This window comes from Vigna radiata, chromosome 6, assembly GCF_000741045.1.
Source record: "Vigna radiata var. radiata cultivar VC1973A chromosome 6, Vradiata_ver6, whole genome shotgun sequence".
NCBI classification, from domain to species: Eukaryota; Viridiplantae; Streptophyta; class Magnoliopsida; order Fabales; family Fabaceae; genus Vigna; species Vigna radiata.
Window position 1 is genome coordinate 8086754 of NC_028356.1, and position 26513 is coordinate 8113266.

At 33.0% G+C, this 26513-nt stretch overlaps 2 protein-coding genes across 3 annotated transcripts; both read left to right on the forward strand.

Moving 5' to 3' along the window:
* Positions 1 to 2675: 2675 nt before the first annotated feature.
* LOC106764895 (probable inactive receptor kinase At5g58300) lies at positions 2676 to 7481 on the forward strand. 2 transcript variants are annotated; one of them, XM_014649331.2, is made up of 3 exons: positions 2676 to 3237; positions 4969 to 6311; positions 6547 to 7481. In XM_014649331.2, exons 2-3 carry the CDS (start codon positions 4982 to 4984, stop codon positions 7176 to 7178), a joined length of 1962 nt encoding a protein of 653 aa, XP_014504817.1. In that variant the 5' UTR covers positions 2676 to 3237; positions 4969 to 4981; the 3' UTR covers positions 7179 to 7481. The 2 variants fall into 2 exon arrangements, with proteins under 2 accessions (XP_014504817.1, XP_022637754.1); XM_022782033.1 differs by lacking the exon at positions 2676 to 3237 and adding an exon at positions 3262 to 4455.
* Positions 7482 to 17830: 10349 nt separating this feature from the next.
* On the forward strand, positions 17831 to 20344 carry LOC106763139 (pathogenesis-related genes transcriptional activator PTI6-like). Its single transcript, XM_014647338.2, has one exon. The coding sequence runs from the start codon at positions 19073 to 19075 to the stop codon at positions 19916 to 19918; it is 846 nt and encodes a 281-aa protein (XP_014502824.1). The 5' UTR covers positions 17831 to 19072; the 3' UTR covers positions 19919 to 20344.
* Positions 20345 to 26513: the final 6169 nt, after the last annotated feature.

Below are 26513 nucleotides of genomic sequence, written 5' to 3' on the forward strand. Positions count from 1 at the left end.
CAGAACCTATATCGAGGTTGTGTCCCCATTTCTGAATAGTTTAGTTCACCATTTTATGTATTTCATAGTTACCAGTGTTGGAAATATGAAGTTCATTTATTTATGTGCCCACAAATAAATATTCAGATCCAAAAAAATAGGTGGAAGTGGTTGGCAAAAGAAACAATGGGAGTAGTAGTTAGATCAACATTTCTTTGTTTGCTTTCATTTCTCTCTCTTTCTCTCACCAACTCCTATAAATTATAACATTGTCTTTTCCAAAATACTATACGCTCAAATCCATCTTTACAGGATTAAATATGTTTTTAGTCTCTATATTTTGAGGTGATTTTGATTTTAGTTTCTCTCTCAACCTAAGATACAATTTAGTCCTTCAACTTTAAAAAATTTTGATCTTAGTCTTTTTTACCAAATTTTTTTAACTTTATTTGTTGTTTCAAGCAAAAAATTTGGTAAAAAAGACTAAAACCAAAGTTTTATAAAGTTGAAAGACTAAATTGTACCTTAGTTTGAAAGAGAGACTAAAACCAAAATCATTCAGAATACAGGAACTAAAAATATATTTAACTCCGTCTTTATATACTCCTCTTTTTTATTTTCAACATTATTCAATTCTCTATACATGAATAATAAATAGGTCTATTTCAGTAAATGTTGGCACAAGTTCATTTGCAATTTTTATTTTAAATAGCGTTATTGCGAGAAAAAAAAATATTGGGGTGCTTCATAATTTATTATATTAATTTAGTTCATTTGTTTAGATTTAATAAACTATGAAATGGATCCTCATGAATATTTGTTAGTAGGCAAAATTAACACTGGAAATGTAAAAGACAGAATGATAGATTTAATCTAATAAAAATAAGACTAATTATAAGCATTTTTTTTTTAGAAATTATAGTTTATCCCATGTTAATTATAAGAATGACTGAGTTTGAACCTCTGATTGTAGCTTCCGTTATTCTGTTTTCAATGTAGAACAAAAGAACAAATTACACGACAAAATTTGGTAGAAGATGCGAACTGATTTTGTTTAAAAAACATGTTGACTTTGTTTTCACAGGAATCGACGATTGAATCCAATGCTTTGGAACACTGAAGAGAGTAAAGGCAAACTACAAACTAAACAAATTTTTAAAGCATTTAAGTCTTTTCCATTATATTTGGTTTATTTTCTTGAAATTATGAGCAAATTAAATTTCAATGGAGAGACTCTATTTGACTCTCTTGTTTTATCAATTTCATCACCGCGACAAATAAATGAAGAAATAAATACCATGTGCTTCTTTTCTTTGAATATTCCAATCACTAATTCAAATACTTTGACTAATATTAGATCCAACATAGTCTAATCTTAACGGTTTTATACTACAATTATTACACCACAAATCTTATACAAAACTATTTCACCCCATTCATTTTTCATCACATGAGTGAACCTATTTTCTAATTTCATAATTTTTTTTTAAAAAAAAAATTAATGTTTCTTTCTTTACAAATCCATTACTCAATCAAACTGCTTCGATGGATTCACTTTTATTAAAATAGACAATATTTTGAAATGAATTAATATTTCAGAAAAAAAGAGAGCATAATTTTAAAACAAAACAGAGAAGATTGTGTAATAAGTATCACTTATCCTTTATTCACTCCAATGAATTTGGAAGGAATGACTGAATGAATTTGAGAGGATTTGAAGATAAACTTTTTTTATTATTTATTTGAATGAATTTAAAGGTAAATGAGAGTAAATTTGAAAGTAAAATTTTTTAATCTATTACATAAATAAAATAAATTCTACACTAATTCTTATAAAATTTACTTTCAAATCCAGTTTCACATATTTCTAAATCTACTCAAATAAACAAAAAAAAAACATTATCTTCAAATTGTTTCAAATCCATTCAATCACTTAGAAAAAAGGAAATGCAATTTACTTTTTTACTATCCTTATAAAATTATACCAGTTCGTTTTATTGTTTCTCTCCGAAAGTATAAGTTACTTTACAATGAATATGCACCATAAATAGTTAACTGGTAAAAGAGATGTTTGTTTCATATAAAATAAAAAGCAAAATTTGTGTTAAGGAAAAAAAAAGGGAAAATGAGAAGATAATGTAACAAACAAGTACAAAAATGAAATGTGTTAACGAAGATGAGATGCAGAGAGAAGTGTGAATGGATGATTCCATTAAATCTGATGGCAGTCCATGCATGTGATGTGAGGTATAAAAATTTTCCAATAAAGAGACATAATTTCTTAGAATAGAAAGGGAGAGAATCAATTACAAATAGAAAGCAAAGATGAACTCTTCCTAATTTCTCTAATTCCTAATTAGAGAAATACCTTCTTTCCATTTTTCTCTTATTTTTATTCATTTCAAATTGGATCCATATTTTTGCATGTCCTATATTGCAACCCAAAATGGTTAATTCAAAGAAGGGATTTTTGTCATAGTAAAACGGTATTTTATTTTTTATACATTACATTTAATTGACTATTTTTCTTTGTTATCTCTCTCCCTCTCTCTAATTATACAATCTAATTATTCTAAAAAAAAGTAGGTAAAGAAAAGATAGGGAGGGATTGGGTGAAAAACATAAAATTACTTTCTTCCCCTCTCTCAAGTGCAATTGCTATTTTCTGAGAGTACTTTTGATCTTGGCCGTTTAAGGAATTATCACACAGTTTCATAGTCCTAGTGCTTTGTGTGCATTGTTCTCTGACTTTTCACTCTCTTTCTCTCTCTTGTTTAGTCAAGAAGCAAGAAGAGTGGTCACTGTGTGTTATGCATTGCTCTGCTGGCCAAACCATTCTTTAATCCTTTGCGACCTTTTTGTTTCCTCTTTGCTTTTTATTTATAATTATCTCAACTTCGACATAAATAATTAAAGTAAAAGGGCTCACTTTCCTGAATCTTGAGCCTTTCTTACTTTAATTTTGAACTCCCTATGAACCATGCGTCTTCACTTCTTCTTCTAGCTCCTATAGTAGCCTCAACCTCGACGCCTTCCATTTTCATGCAAATTATCTGTGGTGTTGAGCTTTCATGCCCCAATTGAGAGCTACGCTGATTGAAATTCTCTATTATTTGTTACTTACTTCAGAATCTGAAGCACAGTACAAGGCTGCAACTTGCTCAGCTTCTTCAGTGTGAATGCATCATCTCGCCCTGTGGTTTAAGCTCTGAGCTGTTCCATGAATCCTTGTGCTTCTTCCTCTTTGCCTCCTTTCAGGTGATTACTCATTGAAAAATCACCCCTTTCTTTGTCCCTGCGTGCTAACTTGTGCTAGTAACTTAGTTTGCAGATCTGGGGTGTTTTGGTTTAGTGGTTTTCATCAGTGCCCACTTATGGGCTTCGAACTATCAAACGGGTTCCACATTGTGGGTTGGGTTTCCAAGGATGTACTTGACAGGGAGTTTTGGGGTTTATTTCTGGTGCTAGTGCTTGGTGTTTTTCTTCTTCACGTGGGGTGTGACTTCTTAATGAGGGAAACTCTTGGGGTGTTTTGGTTCAGTGCTAGTTTGCAGATCTGGGATGTTTTGGTTCAGTGGTTTTCATGAATACCCACTTATGGGCTTCAAACTATCAAATGGGTTGCACATTGTGGGTTGGGTTCCGAAGGATGTGCTTCAAAGGGAGTTTTGAGGTTTCTTTCTGGTGCCAGTGCTTGGTGTTTTTCTTGTTGATGTGGGGGTGTTACTTCTTAATGGTGGGAACTCTTGGGATTTTGTTTTTATTTTATGTTAGATGTTTTTTGTTTTTAGTTGTTGTTTTGATGAAAGTTTAGTTGTTGAACAACTTTGACTGTCAGTGGTCTTTTAATTTCCTTCCCAAGACATTAAATATGGTATGTGAACAAAATTTGGGTTCATAATTCGTCCATCTGTATTCAATGTAGAAATTCGGGTAGTTCCTCTTCTGTGCAGGGACAAAAAAAAAAGGCAGGAAGGAAGCTTACATTGTTTCTTTCTGTTTGGCAAGAAAATCTGATCTGAGAATTAACTGCAGAAATGTTAGTTCAAAGCAGAAATGTTAGTTCAAGTTATAAAGTCACAAGAAAGCTAAATTACCTACTCCAACAACTTAATTTGACAGTAAATGTTGTTCTTGAGTTCTTTTATATTCCTCTTCAGCTAAAATCCTGGGCTTCTTTTTCTTTTGGGGTTCATCTACTTGGCTTTCTAATGGGACCTTTTGTTGAAAAGCTTCTGTCTCTCAAAAATGGTTAATGTTCCAGCCAGTTGATTAATGACTTTAGACTAATTAAAGAGGAATTTGTTATTTCATAGACCAAACATTTTCCTTTTCCTTGCTGACCAAGCTGTCTCAACATATTCAATTTTGTAGTCATCTTCTTCATTGCTCATTTCTCTTTGTTATTGATTTGCAGCTATGCTTTACGTATGGGCATTGCATGTTTCAACTGTAACTTGAATATTCTCCTAGTGGGTATAGTTGTCATTCAATATCTTTTAATATCCACCGTTGAAAACTGAAAATGATGCTATTACTTTCGTTCAACATCATGTAATATTTCTTTTATTTTCATTTTTATCACTTATTCCTAGTTACGCTAGGCAAGGATTGTGACTGATGTATATACCCTGCTCCAAGAGGCATATTTTCATTAGGTTACTGTTGTTCTGTTGTTAATGATTGTTACTCTGCGAAGTTGAAGCTGAATTAGGCATTTTTAAAATACTATGTTTCTGATATTAAGTATTTTTTGTAAGCTCAAAAGGTTGATTCCTCCATTAGATCCCTGATGGTAATGGAAATCTTACAACAAGAAAAAAGAGATTGCAAAATTGATTCAGGGCTTGCAGCTACCTTGATATTTATTGGTTGATTCAGATGTGCCTTTTAGTTAACTAGAACTATCTGTGTCATTATAATTGATAGTGCTTGCTTCTTTATGCTATTGTATTCTAACTATGATTTGTCGTCATGGTGCTAAACCAGGAAAATATGAAGGATGGCAGATATTGCTTCAAATTCATGTATCAATATTATATACCTTATCACCACAAAACTCGCCATGAAGTTCTACTTCCCTCGAGTGCATCCTTTCCTTTTCATGTTTCTTATTCTCTGTCCTACGGTTTTTGCTGACTTAAATTCTGATAAGCAAGCCCTTCTTGATTTTGTTGCTTCTGTCCCCCATCGCCGTGACCTAAAGTGGAATTCAGATACTTCAATTTGTACATCTTGGGTAGGTGTCACTTGCAATCCAAATGGCACCCGTGTTGTTTCGCTCCGGCTTCCTGGAATTGGACTTGTCGGCACCATTCCGGCCAATACACTTGGCAAGATTGACTCACTCAGAAATCTCAGCCTCCGTGCCAACCTACTCAGTGGAAGTCTTCCTCCTGATATTTCTTCTCTTCCTTCTCTACAATATCTTTACCTTCAGCATAATAACCTTTCTGGTAACATACCTACCTCATTGTCCACCCACCTCAATGTACTTGATTTGTCATATAATTCCTTCACCGGTGCTATTCCAAAGACATTGCAAAACTTAACACAACTAACTAGGTTGAACCTCCAGAACAACTCCCTATCTGGTGAGATACCAAATCTCAATGTCACAAAGCTCAGGCACTTGAATTTAAGCTACAACCATTTGAATGGCTCTATCCCTGCTGCTCTTCAGACTTTCCCCAATTCTTCCTTTGAGGGTAACTCTCTATGTGGATTACCTCTAAGGCCATGCTCTGTAGCCCCTCCTGCATCTCCTCCATCATTAACTCCTGTCCCACCAACTCCTTCAAGACACAAAAGTAAATTGAGTAAGGCAGCTATCATTGCAATTGCAGTTGGTGGGGGTGTGCTATTACTTTTAGTAGCTCTCATCATTGTTCTTTGCTGTTTAAAGAAAAAGGATGATGGAAGCCCCAGACCTACTAAAGGCAAGGGTCCTAGTGGTGGGAGAACTGAGAAACCAAAAGAAGAGTTTGGAAGTGGGGTGCAAGAACCTGAGAAGAACAAGTTGGTTTTCTTTGAAGGCAGTTCTTATAATTTTGATCTAGAGGATTTGCTGAGAGCTTCGGCTGAAGTTCTTGGAAAGGGTAGTTATGGTACTGCATATAAGGCTATATTAGAAGAGTCAACAACAGTTGTAGTGAAAAGGTTGAAGGAAGTCGTGGTAGGCAAAAGGGAATTTGAACAGCAGATGGAGATTGTGAGAAGAGTTGGACAGCACCCAAATGTTGTGCCACTTCGAGCTTACTATTATTCCAAGGATGAGAAGCTTTTGGTTTATGACTACATCCCAAATGGCAATCTATCAACCCTCTTGCATGGTATGCATTTCTGTTTCTCTCCTTGTTTCAGTTAAAACTTCTAAACTCGTTTTAGTTTTCCTTTATTATGTATTTGAGTTTATACACATTACACATGAGTTTTACGTATACATAGTGTTGAACTTCATGATATTTGAATGTCTTTTGGATAATCTCATTTTCTATACCTGTGGATGTTATTCAACTTCTTATGGTATATGTACATGAGTTAAATTGGATCTGAATTCTGTGACAGGTAACAGGGCAAGTGGAAGAACTCCATTAGATTGGAACTCCCGAATAAAAATATCTGTTGGAATTGCCAGAGGAATTGCACACGTACATTCAGTTGGCGGTCCAAAATTCACTCACGGAAATGTGAAATCTTCAAATGTCCTCCTCAACCAAGATAACGATGGCTGCATCTCTGACTTTGGCCTGACCCCACTAATGAATGTTCCTGCAACTCCTTCTAGAGCTGCAGGCTATCGTGCCCCTGAGGTGATTGAAACGCGTAAGCACTCTCACAAGTCAGATGTCTACAGTTTTGGTGTTCTCCTTCTGGAAATGCTTACCGGAAAAGCCCCGCAACAGTCTCCAGGACGTGACGACGTGGTCGATCTCCCAAGGTGGGTGCAATCTGTTGTTAGGGAGGAGTGGACAGCTGAGGTTTTTGATGTTGAGCTAATGAGGTACCAAAACATTGAAGAAGAAATGGTGCAAATGTTGCAGATTGCCATGGCCTGTGTGGCAAAGGTTCCAGATATGAGGCCTACCATGGAGGAAGTAGTGAGAATGATTGAAGAAATCCGGCAATCCGACTCCGAAAACCGGCCATCTTCGGAAGAGAATAGATCCAAGGAGGAATCAACTGCTCAGACTCCATAATTAGCTCTGCCTTTCTTTCTTGTGTTCCAAGCAAATTGTTTTCTTGAAATTGTTTCTTTCAGGAAGCAACATTCAGAGGTATATATAAGTGTGCATGAAACAGTTCTCACAGATGGAATTACTTCAGTTCTGTTTTCTAGGAAGGTTTACTTTATTGGATTCTTGTGTATTAACGTTGTGATTCAATTGATGATCTTCATTCAAGAACAATCTCTCCCATTTGTTCTACTGATTGTTAGCAATGTGTATTTCTGTATCACCAAATCATGGCATGGTTAATGATATGATAAATAATTGATACCCTCTTTGATGTCTATTGATCTTTCAATTACAGTGTGGTGATGTGTTAATATATGCTTCAAAAGGCATATGATATATATGGATAAATTTAATATTCATTTTTTACATAAATTTCGAAGGAAAATGATAATCCCATTTTGAAACAGTGACGTGTCATACTAGGTATCAATTTCTTTATTATTTTCATTTTTGTATAGTTCAGCCACGGTGGAATTGAGAGAGTGGTGCGCGGGTTCATTTGAAATCAAAACCCACTTCGACTTCCAGTCATCTATTTCCTTCATCTCCTTCTCGCACGCAAACCTCTCGTTCTTCCCTTGCCTTCTCGCTAAAAGGGGTTTTTGTCGCAGTCCTCTCGTTCCCGCTGTCGTCCCTCCCTCATCTCCTTTCACCAAGGTGACCACTCAGGTGACACCTCTGCCTCCCTTGTGTTCTCTATTCCTCCTCTCAGTCCAATCGAAGGTCTCTTCCATTATCCTCTTTCTTTGTCGTGCCTCGCTCGTGTAGGTTGACGAACCCTAGCATTCATCTCCCAAGCAAGGTACTCTGTCATTCCGTGCGACACAATTTTGTTTCCTTGTCTTGTCCCATCCGTCACTGCCAGGCTGATATAGCACGTTGTGCTGGTAAGAAACGTATTTTTTTTTTTTTTTTGTTAAAAGGCATAAATGGGGTTATTTTTGTGTTTGTGGTTTAGGGTTTCTTGATTTTAATAAAGTGTTTGTGGCATAGAAATTTTTTGAATGATTGGGTTTAGGGTTTAATTTGGTTTTCGAAACCCCTCTGTTGCGTGTGAAGTAATTGTTAAGAAGGTTTTTGGTGAATACGTTGACTGGAGGTTCTTGGTGTATATTTTGTGAATGTTGTGATTGCTGTAATTCCAGTAAGGTATGTATGTTTTTGAGTCGTTGTTTGTTTTTCCTTTGGAAAGGGTTACCTAATCTTACTTACACGTTCATTGATTGTTTTGAGGCATTCGTGCCGTACCAGTAGTTTGAATAAGAAGTTGTCATTTCAACAAAAATCGTTAATTGCAGGTACACCATTTAGATGGTTCACACAGTTGAGTGAGTCTGTGAAGATAAATAGAAATGTTTTAAGTGAGTTATGTAGTGAATGGATGGGAAGGAGGGGTGGGTTTTTAATTAGATCTGATGTTGTTGGTTTTAATTTGTGAGATGTCTGTGTAGGAATTAGGGTTGAGGGTTGTTAGAGATAAGATTTATTTAGATAAGATAGACATAGTTATCGAGTGTAGGAAGTTGTTTGATACGAAAAATGTTGACGTTAATATGATATTCAATTTCATTATGAATCCGCCTGAACATCTTAGTTTAGAAGACGTTTGTAAGGTTGAAACCTACAATGTAGTTTTTACTTACAATTGTCAGCTGGTCCCACAACTATTTAAAAGTTGATTTAATACATCATTTGGTTCCTTCTTATGGGGTTTGGTTCAAAATGATCTCATCTTTGAAAAAAGTTCACTAAGATTCCATATTTTATTAAAAAATGTTCAATATGGTCCTTTTTATAGATGTCGTTAAAATCATAACGATGCAGATGCTAGCGTGGTGAAACCTTAATTAGCTGCTTATTTCGATGCTTACGTGGCGCTGTGAAGTCATTTTAATGTGTAAATATTTAAGAAAAAAACGTAAAATAGTTTAAGTTTGGATTAAAGTCAAAAACCCTGATCTGATTATGCCATTTTTGGGTTCAAAGTTGTTGTGAAATTGGTGATGGCTGCTGATTCCTTGAAGGTGTAAGTGGAACATCGTACGTACATGAGGTAAGCGATCCTAATCTAAGCCTAATTAGTTGATGTTCTTGTTGTTTTATTTGGGGGTTAGGGTTTAATTTGATTTTGTGTTAAATATAGGTATTTTTTTCAATTGATGATACTTTTGGAGGTATAAATTTGTTGTTTAAATATTTTTTGTTGAATTTGGGGGTATAAATTTGGGGATTAGGGTTTAATTTGATTTTATGTTAAATATACGTATTTTGTTCGATTGACAATGATTTTGGGGGTATAAATTTGTTGTTTAAGTATTTTCTTTTGAATTTGGGAGTATAAATTTAGGGGTTAGGGTTTAATTTGATTTTGTTGTTTATCCTTTTCTGTAACTTTTGAACTAAAATTTTCATATCACAAATCCGCCCATAACCACTATACTAAAAAAATTTGAACAACTTGAACGAACCCTAACCACCCCTTTTATTAGACATAATAACCTCAACTTTAAACATTTCCACTAACTCACTTCACTTCAGGGTGTCACGTAATCATTCAACTAAACAACTCACTAAGATTTGGCCACAGTGGTATCTGCACCGTTATGATTTTAATGACGTCTACGAAAAGGACCATATTGAATATTTTTTAATGAAATATGAGATCTTAATGAACTTTTTTCAAAAATGAGATCATTTTGAATCAAACTCCCAAAAAAAGAGACCAAATGATGTATTAAACCTTAAAAATTAAACTCAGACATAGTTAGTTAGTGACAATGTAGTTAACTTTTAGTCTAGTCAGCTCATCTCTTTCGTAATGTCATATATGCGCCTTTAATTCTTCTTAAATTTACTCACAAAAAATCATCCTCTTCTTCTTCTTTGCCAACACCGTGATCATCAACATTGAGGGTTCCACGAACAATGTATTTTGATTTGTCTTCATCAGTTGGAGCCCATTCCCAAAAAATTTGAAATAACAAACAAAACTTGACAAACAAATCCTACAACTAAATGTCAACAAGTTATTAATTGAAAGAAAATACCTCCCGTTTAAGGAAGGACGTTTCACCCTGTACTTACAAGGTTTCATCCTACTCTCCAAAATCTTTCTAGACCTAAAACATCTTTGAAAATAGTGTGGTGTGGAGAGGTGTGTTACGTGAACTTTGAAGGGAGGAGTGAATGACTTTTGGTTTGCACAAGTCAAATAAAGTGAGAGATATAAGGAGTGAGGTCCACGACAATTCTGAGAAAAGGTGAGTGAAGTGTGGTTTTATTTAATTGAATGGAAAAAACAAAAGAGAAAGAGGGAAGGAAGAGAGTGGTAAAGAAGATTTAATGAGAAATGAGTGTTTCAAGTATGGTCCACTTGGTGAGAGAAAAATGAAGTTTGCTTTTAAATTAAGAAGATTAGTGAGGTCGAGTTGTGTTGGTAAAGTTAAAAGAGAGTGTATTTAAGATAATAAGTACATTAAAAATGTGTTGTGTTGTGAATTTAGTAAAAACATGGGTGCACTAGAAATATTTGTTCTATGGACAGGTTGTGAACTTAATAATTTTGTGGGGGGTGTGTCAGTAGAAAAGTATTTAAATCATTTAATTGTGAAAATTAATTTATTAATTATTTGTGAATTTTAATTAATTGTTGGCCAATAAATTTGGTTGACTTTGTACATGGTACTAGAAAATATGTATGGTTGTGATGGTGATATTGTGAGAGCGAGCATTCTGTTATTTCCTTAGAATATTTGTCGAACGAATGATTTTCGTATTGCGATACGATGGTGTGTTGAGTCTTTGCGAAGATTGAGATTTGAGTGTCACCCTTCCTCGTGTGCAAGGACTTGAGAGGGTTGGATGTCTTGCCCAATAACTTCGGCTCGTGTTGAGTATAATGCTCAGTGAGTGCACCTAACCGAAGTTTTTACTCGTTTGTCCTTGAGTAGTTGGGGAGATATGTTTGAAGTTGTAGATGACTCAAATCGTCCTGTTTTGCGAAACAGGTTTGGTACGACAAAATCCAAGGAAACAACAGAAGCTTGTGTGAATGATCTGAGTCATGTTTTGATTACTGTGATGTATTGTAATGTTATGACTATGATAGTCTGTGTTGTGGTGAATGAACATTGAAATTGTATGCTATGTTATATTTTTAGTTACTCACCCTTTCCTTTTGTGGTTGTGGTTCCATCTGCAATGATTGTACTTGTACGAGAGTAGATGACATCGCAGATAAGGCAGGACTGAAGTTGCGCGACGAGAGAAATGTGAACTAGGTACTGCTGGGAATTTCTTATGTTTTAAAGTTGTTTTATATTTTTGGAACAATGGATTTAAATATTTGTAAGGTTTGAGCTTTATGTTATAAGATGTTTCAACAATTAAGGTTTTTTGTTTTCCGTGACGTTATATAAACGAAAAAAAAATTGGCATAATTTTGTATTTTATAAATTAACACGTGACACTCTGTTATGCCACTAGTAAGTAACAAAATCTGAAATTTTCGTTAATTTTTTTCCATTTCTACAAATGGCACTCCGTTAGGGGTGTTACAACATACGATGTCCCGTGTGCGTGTGAATTAGCATGTTATGATTATGGTGTGATTCCTTTGGTTGAATTTCATGTGATGTGAATAAGACTAAGTCTTTCAGATATTGTATCAAATTAATCTCAACTAGAGTTATCCATTCAGCGTGAGCTTCAGATGGTCAAAGAACAATTTGAAAAGATTGACATTGAAGGTAAAGTGATTATCAACGAACTTACCTCTTCAACAACACAATCTCAAACCTTCACATGTACGCCCTCCCTCCACAACTTTCTTTGCCCCCTAACTCAGATCACGAACAACAATCTTAAGCTTGCTTGAAATGTGATTTATAAAAAACGAAGTCACGACACCCGTGCTAAAATGCTTCATTTCATTCCATTTTAAAATAAAACTACGTGGCAGGCAGTGGACAGTGGTGAGGTGGCAGTGCCGTTAGCCACCTCACCAAAAAATTAACGCCGTCCAAAATTAGGGACTAAACGTACATGTTTCCATACTACGAGGACTAAATGCTATCAATGTTTCATGCAGGGACTAAAACCAAAAATCAGTGAAACATTAGGGACTAAAAGCATATTTAACCCTATTTTTTTTTTTAAGTTTACACATTCAAATATTTTATATATGTCATGTATTGCAAAAACTGTACACATCATTCAGTTTTGGCCACGAGGATAATTGTACTGTTATGTCTTTAACGCCATTAGCCAAAAGGACCATTTTTAACCATTTTTAACGAAATATGAGACCTTACTGAACTTTTTTAAAAGATATGAAGACTTTGAAAAACAAAACAAAACTAAAGACCAAATTATGTATTAAACCTTTATTCAATTATGAAATTACTTAATGTTTTAAATGAATTTATATTTATTTTAATCTTTCCATATTAATTTATAAGATAGGGATTTCTATTAATATATTATAATTTCACTTTATTTCTAGCTAATATTTTCAATATATTTCCTTAAGTTAACGAATTAACATTTTGTTCGTTAGATTATATATTTATAATTGATTTAATCCAAATCTAAAAATGATAACATAATAGTTTACAAAAAACGATTAGGCTCTTATTCTATCTAATTGATAAGTTTATTTATAATTTAATAAAGATTATATATTATAATTTAGGATCTCCGACATGATATATGTAAGTTTGAACAAGACTAATGATAACTAAATAGTAGGTTTGATTGGCATTGTCATTGTCTTGCTTAGCAGGATTACGTTTAAAACTGAAGTTTGAATACACAGAGCATGAAGAAAGAGTAGACGCATACTGTGAGCAGTATACATCAATTTTAATAATGTTAGCACTAAGTGAATACAAACAAATTAAATTAAAATGTAATCCGCAACTTGTTTTGGAAATTTTGGAAACAAAATCTTTTTGTAATAATTATCTTAAAAATCATGTTCTAGAACTTTTGGAATGCTCGTTTCTAAAGATTGATAGAACAAGTATTCTGGAAGTTACTTTCACAAAGGATAAAATATCATTTAAAAAGAATCAAACATGTTTGTAATTGTTGGAGTGCAAACAAAGTTTCACATTGACTAAAAAAAGTCTGATTATGAATTTATATACACATAAATACTTCTAATGGTAAAAGGTCCAGCGATGTGTGTTATCTCTCTCAATTTCTATACTTTGACAAAAAATTTAAATTCGTTTTTAAACTAAAATTTTATACAACTTGTTTCAACATTTTGAAAATAAAAAAATATAAATCATTTAAATAATAGATTCAACCTTCTAAAGAATTATAGTAAGCAGATAAAAATTACGGGATTGCAAGAAATAAAAGCCCACTTTTGAACCTAAAACCCGTTTGGTTCACACAAATACAAACCACTTCATAAAAAAAAAAATATGGTTTGGATTTGGTTGTCGAGTGGTAAAAAAAAAAACATTTTTCTTATAATTACGATTGGTTTCAGTATTGTAGTAGCACTGTACAATTGTCTCTAAATCGACAGGCACTGTGGATTGGATACTGACAGGAAAGATCTTTCCAAAATATTATACATTTTCCCTTAAATATATTATTTCAGACACTTAAAATCTTTTATAATTATATGATATTATCTTTAATTACTTTTTATTATCTTAATTTTTGAAAAAATATAAAACTTTACATTCTTTTTACTATTTTACTGTATGTAAAAGTGTATCAGGAAATTTTCACTATAGTCTTGTATCTAATTTGTACGAAACATAAAAGCAGAAAAGAAAACTGGTACCTGGAGAGGTAAACTTAGGGGTATAATCGCGTTGTATTGACTAGGATTTGAGGTGTTCTGAAGTTCAGACCAGAGTCCTAACCATTCCCTCTCTTTCCTCTTTCACGCCTTTTTTGATTCCTGATCACTCTGGATTTATCTTTTTCAAGCTAAACACAGCAAATATAATCAAACAGCTTCTGCTTTATATACTTGATCTTTGAAGTGAGCTAAACTGAACCAAACATAGCCTATTTAGATGTGATGACACTAACAATCTTTAACAGTGCAGGTTGTCTTTTAGACTAAGGTGTTCCAACCAAGCATCAACAGCGATGGCACATTCGCAAGGAACGATGTAGCCCAGCACTAACCATTACCAAGGTTTGATTTTACTTTGCTTGTTCGTTTTCATATTTATTAGTTTTACATAAAGATTGCAGCAGTTGTATTCAACTTTCTGATAGAAGCTAGACCAATTTTCTGAATCACCATGTCATATTTTGTCTGTAATGTGTGAGTATTGGAATATAGTGTAAGTTGTGTTGAGTAATTGCTTGCTACAGCTAAAAGTAAAAACTTCAAAGCTTATAGAGCTATTGGGACCGAGGGTTGAGAAATGGTAGCTTATAAGTAAACGAACAGAGGTTATATACTTGATTGTGTGATGAAAGTTTTCAACTTCTGAACTGTTTGTTGACTTGAAACTTCTGATTATATAGTGAAGAAATTTTGATTATTTGGAAACTAATTCCACTGTTGTTAGGCCCTTTAGTCAACTGGTTCACTTTTGAAGGATCCCAACAACAATGATCTACTTGTACCTGAAATTTCACACATTCACAAGACAAAATCATGCCATGGGATGATGATCCTAGTGGTGCCTTAGCTGTTAAAATGAAGCAGCAAAGTCATTATTCACGTAAAAGAACAAAATATTTTGAATACTTTCTCTTATTATTACCAATTTCTGGGGACAGGAGAATGTAGAGTTATGCAAACTTTTCGGCTGGTTGAGTTGATATTCCAAACAAGTAACAGTAATGCAATCATTACAAGGTAGGCATAATTTTGAAAAGAAAAATGAAATTATGATGTGAGCATATACAGAAAAGAGTTTTATGCATTAGGGGAAGAGAAGAAGTGATTTAATTCACTAAAATCTTGGTTAGATATTAGTATGTTATGGTGGAAGTGGATGTCTCAGACAAGAAGGTATTGATATTTAGTAAGGTCTGTGTTTGAACATTATTTTGATGGAGACGGTCCAACCTCAAACTTGTGACAATAATTTGGAATATATTTGTCCTTTGGTATAAACAAAAGGAAAGTTGAATCACTTGGTGCCTCGGAAAACGAAAGGCATGGTATGGATATGTTCAATTATAAGGGGCTAAAGCTATAGAGATTTTTGTTTTTCATTTCATGTTGCTGTGATGTGATGCTGCAGAGGAAGAAGCTCTTCACTTGTATTCTTCCAACTTTACTAATTCATGTCATTCCTATAAAAAAAATGGTTGAATCATGATTAATTTCCGGTGTTCCCTTTGCCAAATCATGCAGTGAAATTAGGCAGATATCTGAATACAGTTGAAGGGTCAGGTTGACCTGTGATTTAAAATTTGTGGTGCATGGAAAATGCATAGCAGAGTGTGACACGTTTGCGATGAGGTCATAAGAAGTTGCTAAGCGAGTGGTTAATACAAATTTGAAAGACTTAGAAGAAAAGTTAGCAAAAAAAGTAATCAAAAAGACTCTTGACTTGGTTGACAAGCAAATTGCGGGGTCACTCTTATTGTCAAATGTTTTTGCTCTCCAAGAAGGGTAACACCACACGTGTTTAACTATCTAGCACCTTTGCTTCTTCTTCAAGCCAAACAAACCCTAAATAAACCTTTTTAATTATTCCTCCTTACTTCTATCATTCCAGTTAATAAAATAGATAATCACTGCGGTTAAATCTGATCTTATATCTAAATTAAGCGGGGTTTGAATTTTAGTTTCAGAAGCTAGTTTATGTTTGATCTAAGTTTTGCATTTAACCAAATCCTTAAAAAAAGCTAAACATGTTGACCCGATATTTAGTAGAAACCAAAAATTAAAATGGGTTTTGGTTGTTGCAACTGAACGAAATATCGAACTCTTCAAACTTTTTTGAATTTTTCTTGGTACCCGTTTCATTTTGAAGCCTGTTTTTTAGCAGACTGATTCAATTCCGTCAAAATAGTTGGTTTTTAAAAGTAGTCTGATTTTAAGAACTAAACTAAGAAACGGATTAGCTCTGTTTTCATTCAAAATAATGCAGTTTTTTTAGTTAATTCAGTTTATCTTTTAATAGCAATTTTAATAAAGCATGCAGAGTCGTTCTGATCTGACTAAAAATTTCAACTGGTTGAACTGTTTGTTACTGGTCCAATTCAAGGAAATTGAAGCCATTACCCGTATGCTAGGAAGAACTAACTTCATTGTTATGTTTACAGTTTAAAATTGAACTTTTTCATACCACACCCATAAGAAATTTAGAATAGGTGATGGTAAATGAAGGAAGATATCTAATATATTAAAATTTTGTTGAACTCTTGATTTTTTAAGCAGATTGAAATATTTAAATATTGTTTTTACAGTATATATTGGTAAAGATGTAATAGATAATAAGGTCTGGCTTTGAAATTTGAGCTAATAATTTCTCCATAAAAGGCCATTTAAAAGCGACAATTGATCTTAAAAGAAGGGTCCATGTCTGATTATGATAGTTGGAATTAAAAAAGGAAGAAGAAGAGGCAGCAAGACACACGTCTCTGACGATTGAGAATCGTTTGTTTGCCCTTCGAACAACGCAGAGGTTGTCAGATAGAGCGAGGGGAGACATGGGTGTGTCATGGTCTTCCCAGCTTTGTGTTTTGTTTTATTTTAGTTTATGCTATCAAAACATAATTTTTTCAGTATGTCAGACATAAAATAAAGTGACTGTTAATGAAAACGACCAAATTTTTCCTCTTGTCTGAATTACAAAGTTGGTAAAAGAAAAATAAAGCTTTGTTACGTAAGTTTTGTTGAGTATGTTCATCATGCCTATATATTAGATCTGTACATTCAAATGGTTAATAGCATATTTAGTGATCTGTTTAAAGTACGTAAAGCCTCGTTTATAACCTAATCATGCAAATCCTTGTATGTTCCTTTCATACTTTGAAAAGTACACATTCCATGTCATCTGTGAGGAATTTAAAATCACCATAAATAATTCAACTTTCTTACATTTCTTTTCAGCGCATATAATACATGTAATTCTTTCTCTTCTTTGTATTTTTCTCTAGGTATGAATTTGCATTATTTTAGTGTGCATGGATGGTTTTCTCCGAAATCTTTTAAACAGTAAGAGGTTCTCCATTAGCAGATTCCTGGTTGGAAATCCAATTGCGGTAAGTGTATTGCGGTTTGAGGTAAAAAATAGGAAAAAGAAAGTTTTTCAGGCACCACAGAAATTCGGTTGGGTTGGTGAAATAGAATCCGTGCAGGATGATATTTGGACCTTTTTGTTGCAGATAACTAATGCTTACAGCGAGGCAGTGTCCTGAAATCTCTGCCCAGACAAACGCTGCAGAAGTTTGTACTGAAAAGACTATGTTACAGCCTCATCATGAGTTGGACTAACCCAGCCCAATACTGTCCTTGCTAAATCATAATAACTTTTCATCAAACATTGTTTGGAGAGGTGGAAGAGAAGAAAGACAACATAGATGTTCAAGATTTATGGATTTAACCTAATAAATTGCATTATTAAACTCTTGTCGAGATTTTTAAGAAACACAATTATCTGTGTATGTTAGTGAAGAAGAGGTTCGAGTAGCCTATTATATTTGGGTGGATGGCAAAAACAAGGAAGGCACAGAGATTGACAGGAAATTCAACGGTTGGGAAAAAGTTTCCAAGTCGGGGCTCGTTAATTGCGTTTGGCGTGGTGCGAGGGAGCTAAGCTTGACCAACGTGTATATGAAAGCGTATATTGGGGTAGTGAAAAAGGTTGAAAAGTCACAGATAAAGTTCACATGAGGAAGCGTCACACATGACCCATCAGGAAGCACGCCCTTGTGCATATAAGGCCCGCTGGAAGTGAAAGAACAAAATTAAAAATTAGGTAGATGATGATGATGATGAATTTTGAAGAGTAAAAAAGGTGAAAGGGTAAATTGTGGGAGTGGGAGTAGGAATATGTGAGTGGGATTTTGATGTTGTATAAGAGTAAGAGTGGGATTATAGTTGAGGAAACATGGGTTGGGACACGTCATCAGTGGCAGCTGGAACATGGAACTTATGATTTTTCTACTCCCGACAAGGACACATTCACACACACTCGCAGGTCACCACCCTCCACTCACACTCCTTACCTCAATACAAAAAACCCCACTCTCACGAGAAAAATGTTTTTCACACCCTAACCCTTCCACAAACACTACTACCCCCGTGCACTATAAATACCCTTTACCCTATACCCTTTCATCTCGTTTTCTTCTCCGTTTTCTCCAACCTTCCACTCTCTCTTCGCTCCGGTTACCCTCTAAACACATCTTTCCTCTCCCTTCCCGCCAAAGACCCTTCTTTTTCACTATCTTCTTCACTCACTCACTCACTCACTCACGCTTACCCCGTGTGTGTTAGATCCTTCCACCAAAAGCGGAGTGAGATTTCATTTGAAGCGTATCCAAGGTTGGCCATATTCTCTTCTCTCTCTCTCTCTCTCTCTTGGAATATATCTCCAGAAGAAAAGCAAAAGTTTGTTAGTTGTTACCCATAAACATCTCGGTTTCTTTCTGCATCACCAACACCAAAAGTTCTCAAACGTCTCAATTCCCCCAGCATATACATCTACTTGTCCACTTTTCCCCCATACCCTCTAAATTCTTTCGCCCTTTAAACCCACCCTTCATGCACTCCACCACCACACCACAACTTTCCCTCTTCCACCTCTTACTCTCACACTCTCTCAAAAATAAACAACCTTAGACACAAAAACACACTCCTCACCCTTCAATTCTTCACTTTCTTCCATCTCTCCCTCAATCCTCTAGACATGTCCGTACACTCAACACTCAACCTCCACCCCATCAACCCCGCCACTCCAAATTCCAATTTTGATCATAACCCACAGACAAAAACCAAGACCAAAACCCAAAGGAGGCTCCTTCGGATCATAATCACCGACCACGACGCCACTGATTCTGACTCCGACCACGAACAACCACAAAACAACCCAACAACCAGGAAACTCAAGAGAGAAATTACCCAAATCAGTATGCACCTTCCTCTCCCGGATAACTCCCTTTCTTCTTGTTCATATTCTTCTGGTTTAGCTTCTGCTTCCTCTTGTTCCTCCGAACAAGTCTCAAAGTGCAGAAGGCCCAAAAAACCTCCACCACCCTCCGAAGCGGCCCGACGCCGCACCAAGTTCCGCGGCGTCCGTCAGCGGCCGTGGGGGCGATGGGCCGCCGAGATCCGCGACCCGACCCGCCGGAAACGCCTCTGGCTCGGAACATTCGACACGGCGGAGGAAGCCGCCACAGAGTACGACAAAGCCGCCGTCAAACTCAAGGGTCCCAACGCCGTCACCAATTTCCCCCTCACAACGCCGCCCCCGGTGGCGGAGTCTCCTTTTGCCGCCATCGACAGCCTCAGCACCGACGGCGGCGCGTCGTACTCCGACTTGGTGGCCTCGCCGACGTCCGTTTTGACCTACGACTGCGACTCGACGCCGTTCGACAGTTTCCATTACGGTGACGTGGACGCGCTCGGGTTCCACATCGACGCGCCGTTAAGACTGGCGGACGTTGGCGTCTCGCTTACGTGTCATCCCTATAAGGAGGAGCAAGAGGCGTTCGATGAATTCGATCTCGACGAGTTCATGAAGTGGCCTTACTAAAAATCTCAAGGACAGTTTGGTAATTGTGCCGTGTTTGTGCATTGATGCAGTGTGAAAGTTGAAATTCCGAATATGCCCTTCTCGGTGTTGGAGTTTGAAATTTTGTCGTACTCGTTGGATCTTCGGAAGAGTGTAGAGTTGTAGTCCCATTCTACTACCACCTGAAACGGCGATTCTTTATGTCGTATTTGGCAGAATTTAATTTGTAATTATCAAGTTAAAAAAAAAAAATTAAAGTGTCAAAAGCAAGCAGTGATTGAGAAACAAAAGATCAGCTAAGCAAGGATTATATTGTAATTGGTATATAAATTTTGATAATTATTTAAAGAGATTTTGATATTATCTATATACAATGATGGTTAGTGCAAAAGGGACACATTGATAAAATTTGGCTGCTGAATCCAAGCCATCAATGTTCATATTTGAATCATTATATTTCCATCATAAGATATTTTAAATTTATTTATTATTTCTTTGTTTGGTTTAATTGATATGGTGCTTTATGAGTTATTTATTTGCATGCTTTGACGAAATTAGTAGCTGATGGCTCTTTCGGGCAGCACAAATCTCTTACTATTAGTGTTGTTTAAATAAAACGCTTTATAATAAGATTCTTGCAAAGTGTGATTTTTGAAGTACACGACTTTGATTTTCCTAGCTAAAGAATAAATATTAAAATGCATATTCTGAACAACTATTCCAACTTAGTGTCTCGTACATGTTTTTAAAAGGTTAATACAATTCGTAGGATAATCATATAATATAGCGATTTCAAAAACATGAATCATTCACCATGCCATACAACAAAAGAATGTCTGTTCATTGAATGTTACAAAATTCCATAGGTTTTCCATTTACCAGTAAGATAAGATAATCTATACAATTAAAGGAATATTTCTTTTTTTTGTTTTATATTTTTATACGACGAGTCTTACGTGTTTTTTAATCCTTAAAATTCTCCAAATTGTATGGTTATTATGTTGTACGAAGAACCTTTTCTATAATTGGTATTTGCATTGCTGAAATGGAATTGTTTTGTTATAGTTACCCAACAAAATAGGCTTCACTATCCACCAAAATTTTGAAGCACTCCCACATAAACGTGCTTTTTTTTCAAAATTTATTTTGTTAATCGCTTCTTTTCACACTTTATCTTATACACGTTGCAATACCTTTCTTCAAATCATTCCAGGAAAAAAAGTCAAACCATTATATAAAAATATTTTTTTATTTTCTATTTTACCTCTTAAATACCGGTTTTATTTAAATTAATTTTATCACTTTTTTTCTTTAAGTGGTTTTTTAAAATTTAACTTTTTTTTATTTAATAGCTTTATTTTTTTTCTAAATTTAATCATATACCGATATTTTTTTCTTTTTTTTATTCATATTTTATTTTCTATTTTAATTTTTAAGTAATGGTCTGTTTTAATATTTTTACCAATTTTATCATTTGAGTGATATTTTTTATCATTTTTCTTAACAATTTTTATCTGATTTTTTTTAATTTAACCTTATTTTTAAATTAAAATAATTATCTATAATAAAAGAAAATATCTACAAAATAAATAAAAACTATACCGTACGTACATCAATATATGTATGTAGAAAATATTAAAGGGGAATAAAAATCAAATAAAAAATTGGCATAAATAGTGCATTGAATTGGAGTTTGCAATTCTAAGTTCAAATAAACCTGAATTTATAAAATTAATATCAATAAAAAAATGTCTTTAATTAGTTTAGTTACAATTTGACATATTTACTTATAAAGTAGTGAATCGTGAATGAGTAGTATTGATATAAATCACTTTTAAACATCGCAATCACTAAAATGGTAATACAACATTATGTTAAAATGGCCTTGTTTCCGAAATACACAAGATTTTTTTTATCAACCGGTGATTAACTTGAATAACACTATATTCGATATATCTAAATGAGGTAAGAAATATTTTTGATTTTGTAAAGAAAATAGTACAATATATTTATGGAGATTTTGGTTTATTATAAAAAAGAATTTTAATTTTCATATAAACTCTCACGCGTCTTGTAAAGATATTGTACTTAAATACTCTAATTAATTAATTTATTAATTAATTTATATATATTATATTCAAAATTAGGGTTATTAATGTGTCATTATTGTAACAAAATTTACTGAAAACATAATCTCGTTGTTACAAAATAATAAATTGGATCAAATTTATTTTATCGATGAACTGACTGTTTTTTAAACACAAATGCTAATAAATGTAATTTAAAGTTATAAAATAAAAATATTACTCAAATTAGAAAGGAATCAGTTTCTTGGTTCTTTTTAATTTATAATTAAAAGAAGAAGAAATAAGACGAGTGAAATGATGAAGCACGCCGAGTCATGATTTGTGATTTTTTTTTTTTTTATAAACAAAAAAGAAGTTTCTTTAACAATTTTTTTTTTAAATTTTTTGACAACACATACGTGACAGTTTGTGATTAGTTCGTTTTAAATATTTTTTTTAAAATAAATTCAAACAGACTAACAAAATGATAACACATGTTCTCAAAAAATTATTAAAAAAAAGTTATTAAAATATTATTATCTTTTTATTATTACTTTACACATCTATAGAATTATATATATATATATATATATATATATATATATATATATATATATATATATATATTATAAAAACTTCCATAATGTTTCTCTAACAAAATAATATTAGTTGGGGTATGTTTGTGTGTTTCTAAAAAAATATTTGTGTAAAAAATTCAAAATAGAGAAGATGTTGAAGTAATTTAATTAAATAAAAAAGTAAAAGAAAAAGTTATTGCTGACATATACATAAGCTTGTTGAGATTTCTTATAGGATTTAGCGTGGTCAAACTTTTTTTAACAATATCTAGGAGAGTATTATAAGAAATATCGAAATTTATTCTATTTTAAATGGATTTTTATTACTTCGCAATATTTTTAATAACTCTAAATTTGTAATTTTTTTTTATTTACATTGTATTTTTTTATAACCTAAAATACCATTAAAATATGAAAATAATATTGAAATATTGTTTTTGTGTTGATACTGGAAGTTTTAACTTTAAGACTTTTCTAAAATTTGTGCATTGGTTTTGAGATGGTCGACATGATAAAATAAAGTTGAAAAAGTCTAGTCAACCCTCTAAATTTGCGTTTATGTTTTCCAATCCCGTTTCATTTTAATGCTCAAACTGAAAATAATTAATATCGAATTAATTGGTGAAATAAATTGTAGTTTCTACAATTTTAACCCATTAAAGTTTTGATATTTTTAGCTATTATCGTGATCGGTTTTCTTATTTCTCTTATTTTAAAAAATAATATCATGTTAGAGTTTATAGTAAAATCTGTTATTTTAAAAAATAATATCATGTTAGAGTTTATAGTAAAATCTGTTAGAAATAACTGAAATTGTTATATATAACCATTTCCGATCTTATTGATATTATGTTCAATTTTATTTTAAAATTAATTTATGTTTGTAAAGTTTGCTAGACTCAAACTTATTATTTCTTTTTCTTTCTTTAGTTTTAAGAAGTTTTTGTCTCGATTTTCTCTTCTTTTAAGATTGTCAATTTTATTTGAGTTTCAAAATTGGATCTTTTTTTTCCCAACAAATTTTAGTAAAGAATACGTGTTTTTATACACTAAAATTGTTATAATTAATTTTATTTGAATATTTAAGTCCAGTATTAGTTAGATTATTTCAGAAAAGTGATAATCTCGTTAGTTATTTTTAATTTTGATATGGTATGATTATGTAGTGTTAAGACTTCACTTTTTTGGTCAAATTTAATTTTTTGTAGTCATACTTTTATTGCTATTAATTTTCAAATGATAAAATATACTACGTTTAAATTTTATTTACTTTGTTGTTATTCTCGAAATAAATGAGCCATTTAACGAGATTGATGGATCATCTATCACTAAACCTAATAATTAATTGAAATAGTCAAATTGAGCATTAACTATTTTGGACAAATTGTGTTTTCTTTGAGCTTAAATTAATTATTTTTTTTTAATTTGTTAGGATGTTTATATAGATTTATTGTGGTCATTGGTGAGGTGAGTTGTTAGTTTTTTTTTTTAATGGTGTTTTATAGCATATATAGCTTAATTAGTCATTAATTTAATCTTCTCAACTGAAGGTTTTGAGTTGAACACTGTCATTTTGAGCAATTACTTGAACATTTAAGTGATAATTTTCATTGTTCAAGTCATGAGAAAAAGCTTAAGTAAAAAATAATAATAATAATAATAATGACGACGACGACGACTATCTCCTCCTTTCTAATAAAAGCTTATCAATTAAGTGATGAATGACCAAATATCCGAGGGTTCTATGTGAATTTTTCATTATTATTTTTCTATGTTCTTAAACTAAATCATATTCAAACAATCTCATGGGAAGAACATAAATATTTCATTTGAATTTACTATTAAAACAGTATCATTTTGTTTCGAGTAATAGTGAATTGTTTAAATTTAAGAATGAAAGTCATTATTAATTAAAAAATTATATATAAGAATAATATAATGTTATATATTGATATTGATTTGGATGATTATATATTATTTAATATTCGATTATTGAGGTGTTAGAAAGAGTATATAAAGCTATATTTATTGAATATTATTGAACATTAACTTTTTTATCATTTCATGTAAAAGATAAGTAAACACACGACAGCATTACTGAAATAACAATGTTTTAGAGTATTATATATATATATATATATATATATATATATATATATATATATATATATATTTAGTTGGTACATTTTAGTTATGTGTATCGAGTTTTAGTAGATAAAAACACCTTAATGTATTATAGATTTTAAGTTTTAAAATTAATGGTATTTTAATAATTTTTATTTTCAAAACTAAAAAAAAAAAAAGTAACCCCTTGCTTACCTCCGTCATTCCTCTCATCCTTTCCTCTTTCATCCCTTTCCCTCTAACATTTTCTCTATCATCCCTCTTAAATTCCAATTGAAAAAACACTTGCGGTTAAACAATTTGTTTTTGTAAAGAGTTGAGTCATTGACATATTCGCCTTCAGATTCATTCAAGATCTTTTCATTTTATCATCTTCACTAACCTCTCTAATTTCATCATATGTTGAATCATCATCTCAAAAAAAACTTCCAGACCAATTACCAATTCCTTCAAATGTCATTATGCTTGTGAAAATTGGATAAGACAAAAATTATAAAATGAAAATTCATTATAAAATCATTTTTTTGTAAGAAATTGTTTACCAGAGTGTTTCTGACTTTTTCCCGGCAAATTACCAATTCTTTCAAATGTCATTATGCTTGTGAAAATTAAATAAAATTATATAATGCAAAAATTATGAAATGAAAACTCATTATAAAATCATTTTTCTTAAGAAATTGTTTAACAACAAGTGTTTCTGATTTTTCAGTTGGGCTACAGTAGTAATGAGAAAGAAAATGTTGGAGAAAGATGAAAGAGAAAGAGTTGAGAGAAATGAGAGAGGTGAGAAGGGTTTGAGGGTTTCTTTTTTTTTTAGTTTTAAAAATTAAAATTATTAAAATACCCTTAACCTTAAAACTTATAATTCATAATATATTAGGATACTTTTGTCTACTAAAACTCGGTACACATTGTTAAAATGTACCAATGGAAAACAGGTGTACGCAAGTTAGCAAACCCCGTATATATATATATATATATATATATATATATATATATATATATATATATATATATATATATATATATATATATAAACATATAAACATGAGAGCAAAACATTTCACTAGTAGAAAAACGCTGTTTAACGTCGGTTATTTTGGGCCTTTAACGTCTCATTCACAACCGACGTCAATACCGGTGACGTCACACATCCTACACAACAAACGTCTATACATGCGTCAGTTAGTGCCATGTCGGACGTCACTAAACGTCGGTCCAGGCGAAATCTGACGGCTAAAGGCAATATATAGACGTCGGATAAAGCAATAACCGACGTCTAAAAGCACATAAAGACTTAGAACATGTCACTGACTGCCATTTAATGTCACTATTAGACGTCGGTATATGCATTAACCGACGTCTAATATAGACGTTGTGTTTTAGTGCAGTTTTGTTCCTGTCTTTGGACAACCCAGTAGCACATTCTTTCTTTGCTAGTTTCCCCCGAAAAAAGGTTGCCTCTTTTGAATTTCTCATGGCATTTCGACCCAAAACTGAACCTAGGTCTTTGCTTAGTTCCATTTTCAACCGCAAGAGAGAAAAATTACGGTGAAACGATAACTAGGCAACGACCCAGGGTCGTTTTTGGGTCGAAACGTCACGAGAAATCCAAAAGACGCCGCTTTTTCTAGGAGGCAGCTAGCAAAGGAAGAATTTGGTACTGCATTACCCCAAGAGAGGAACAAAACTGCACTAAAACACAACACAAGGAAAACAAATTTTAATCAGTTGAACCGGAAGATAATCGATGAAAGACTGAACAACGTTTAAACGGTAACCATAAAAAAACACGCACCTGGGATGCAATGCCGCAAGAGAGAAAAAGGAGAGGAGGAAGACGATGAT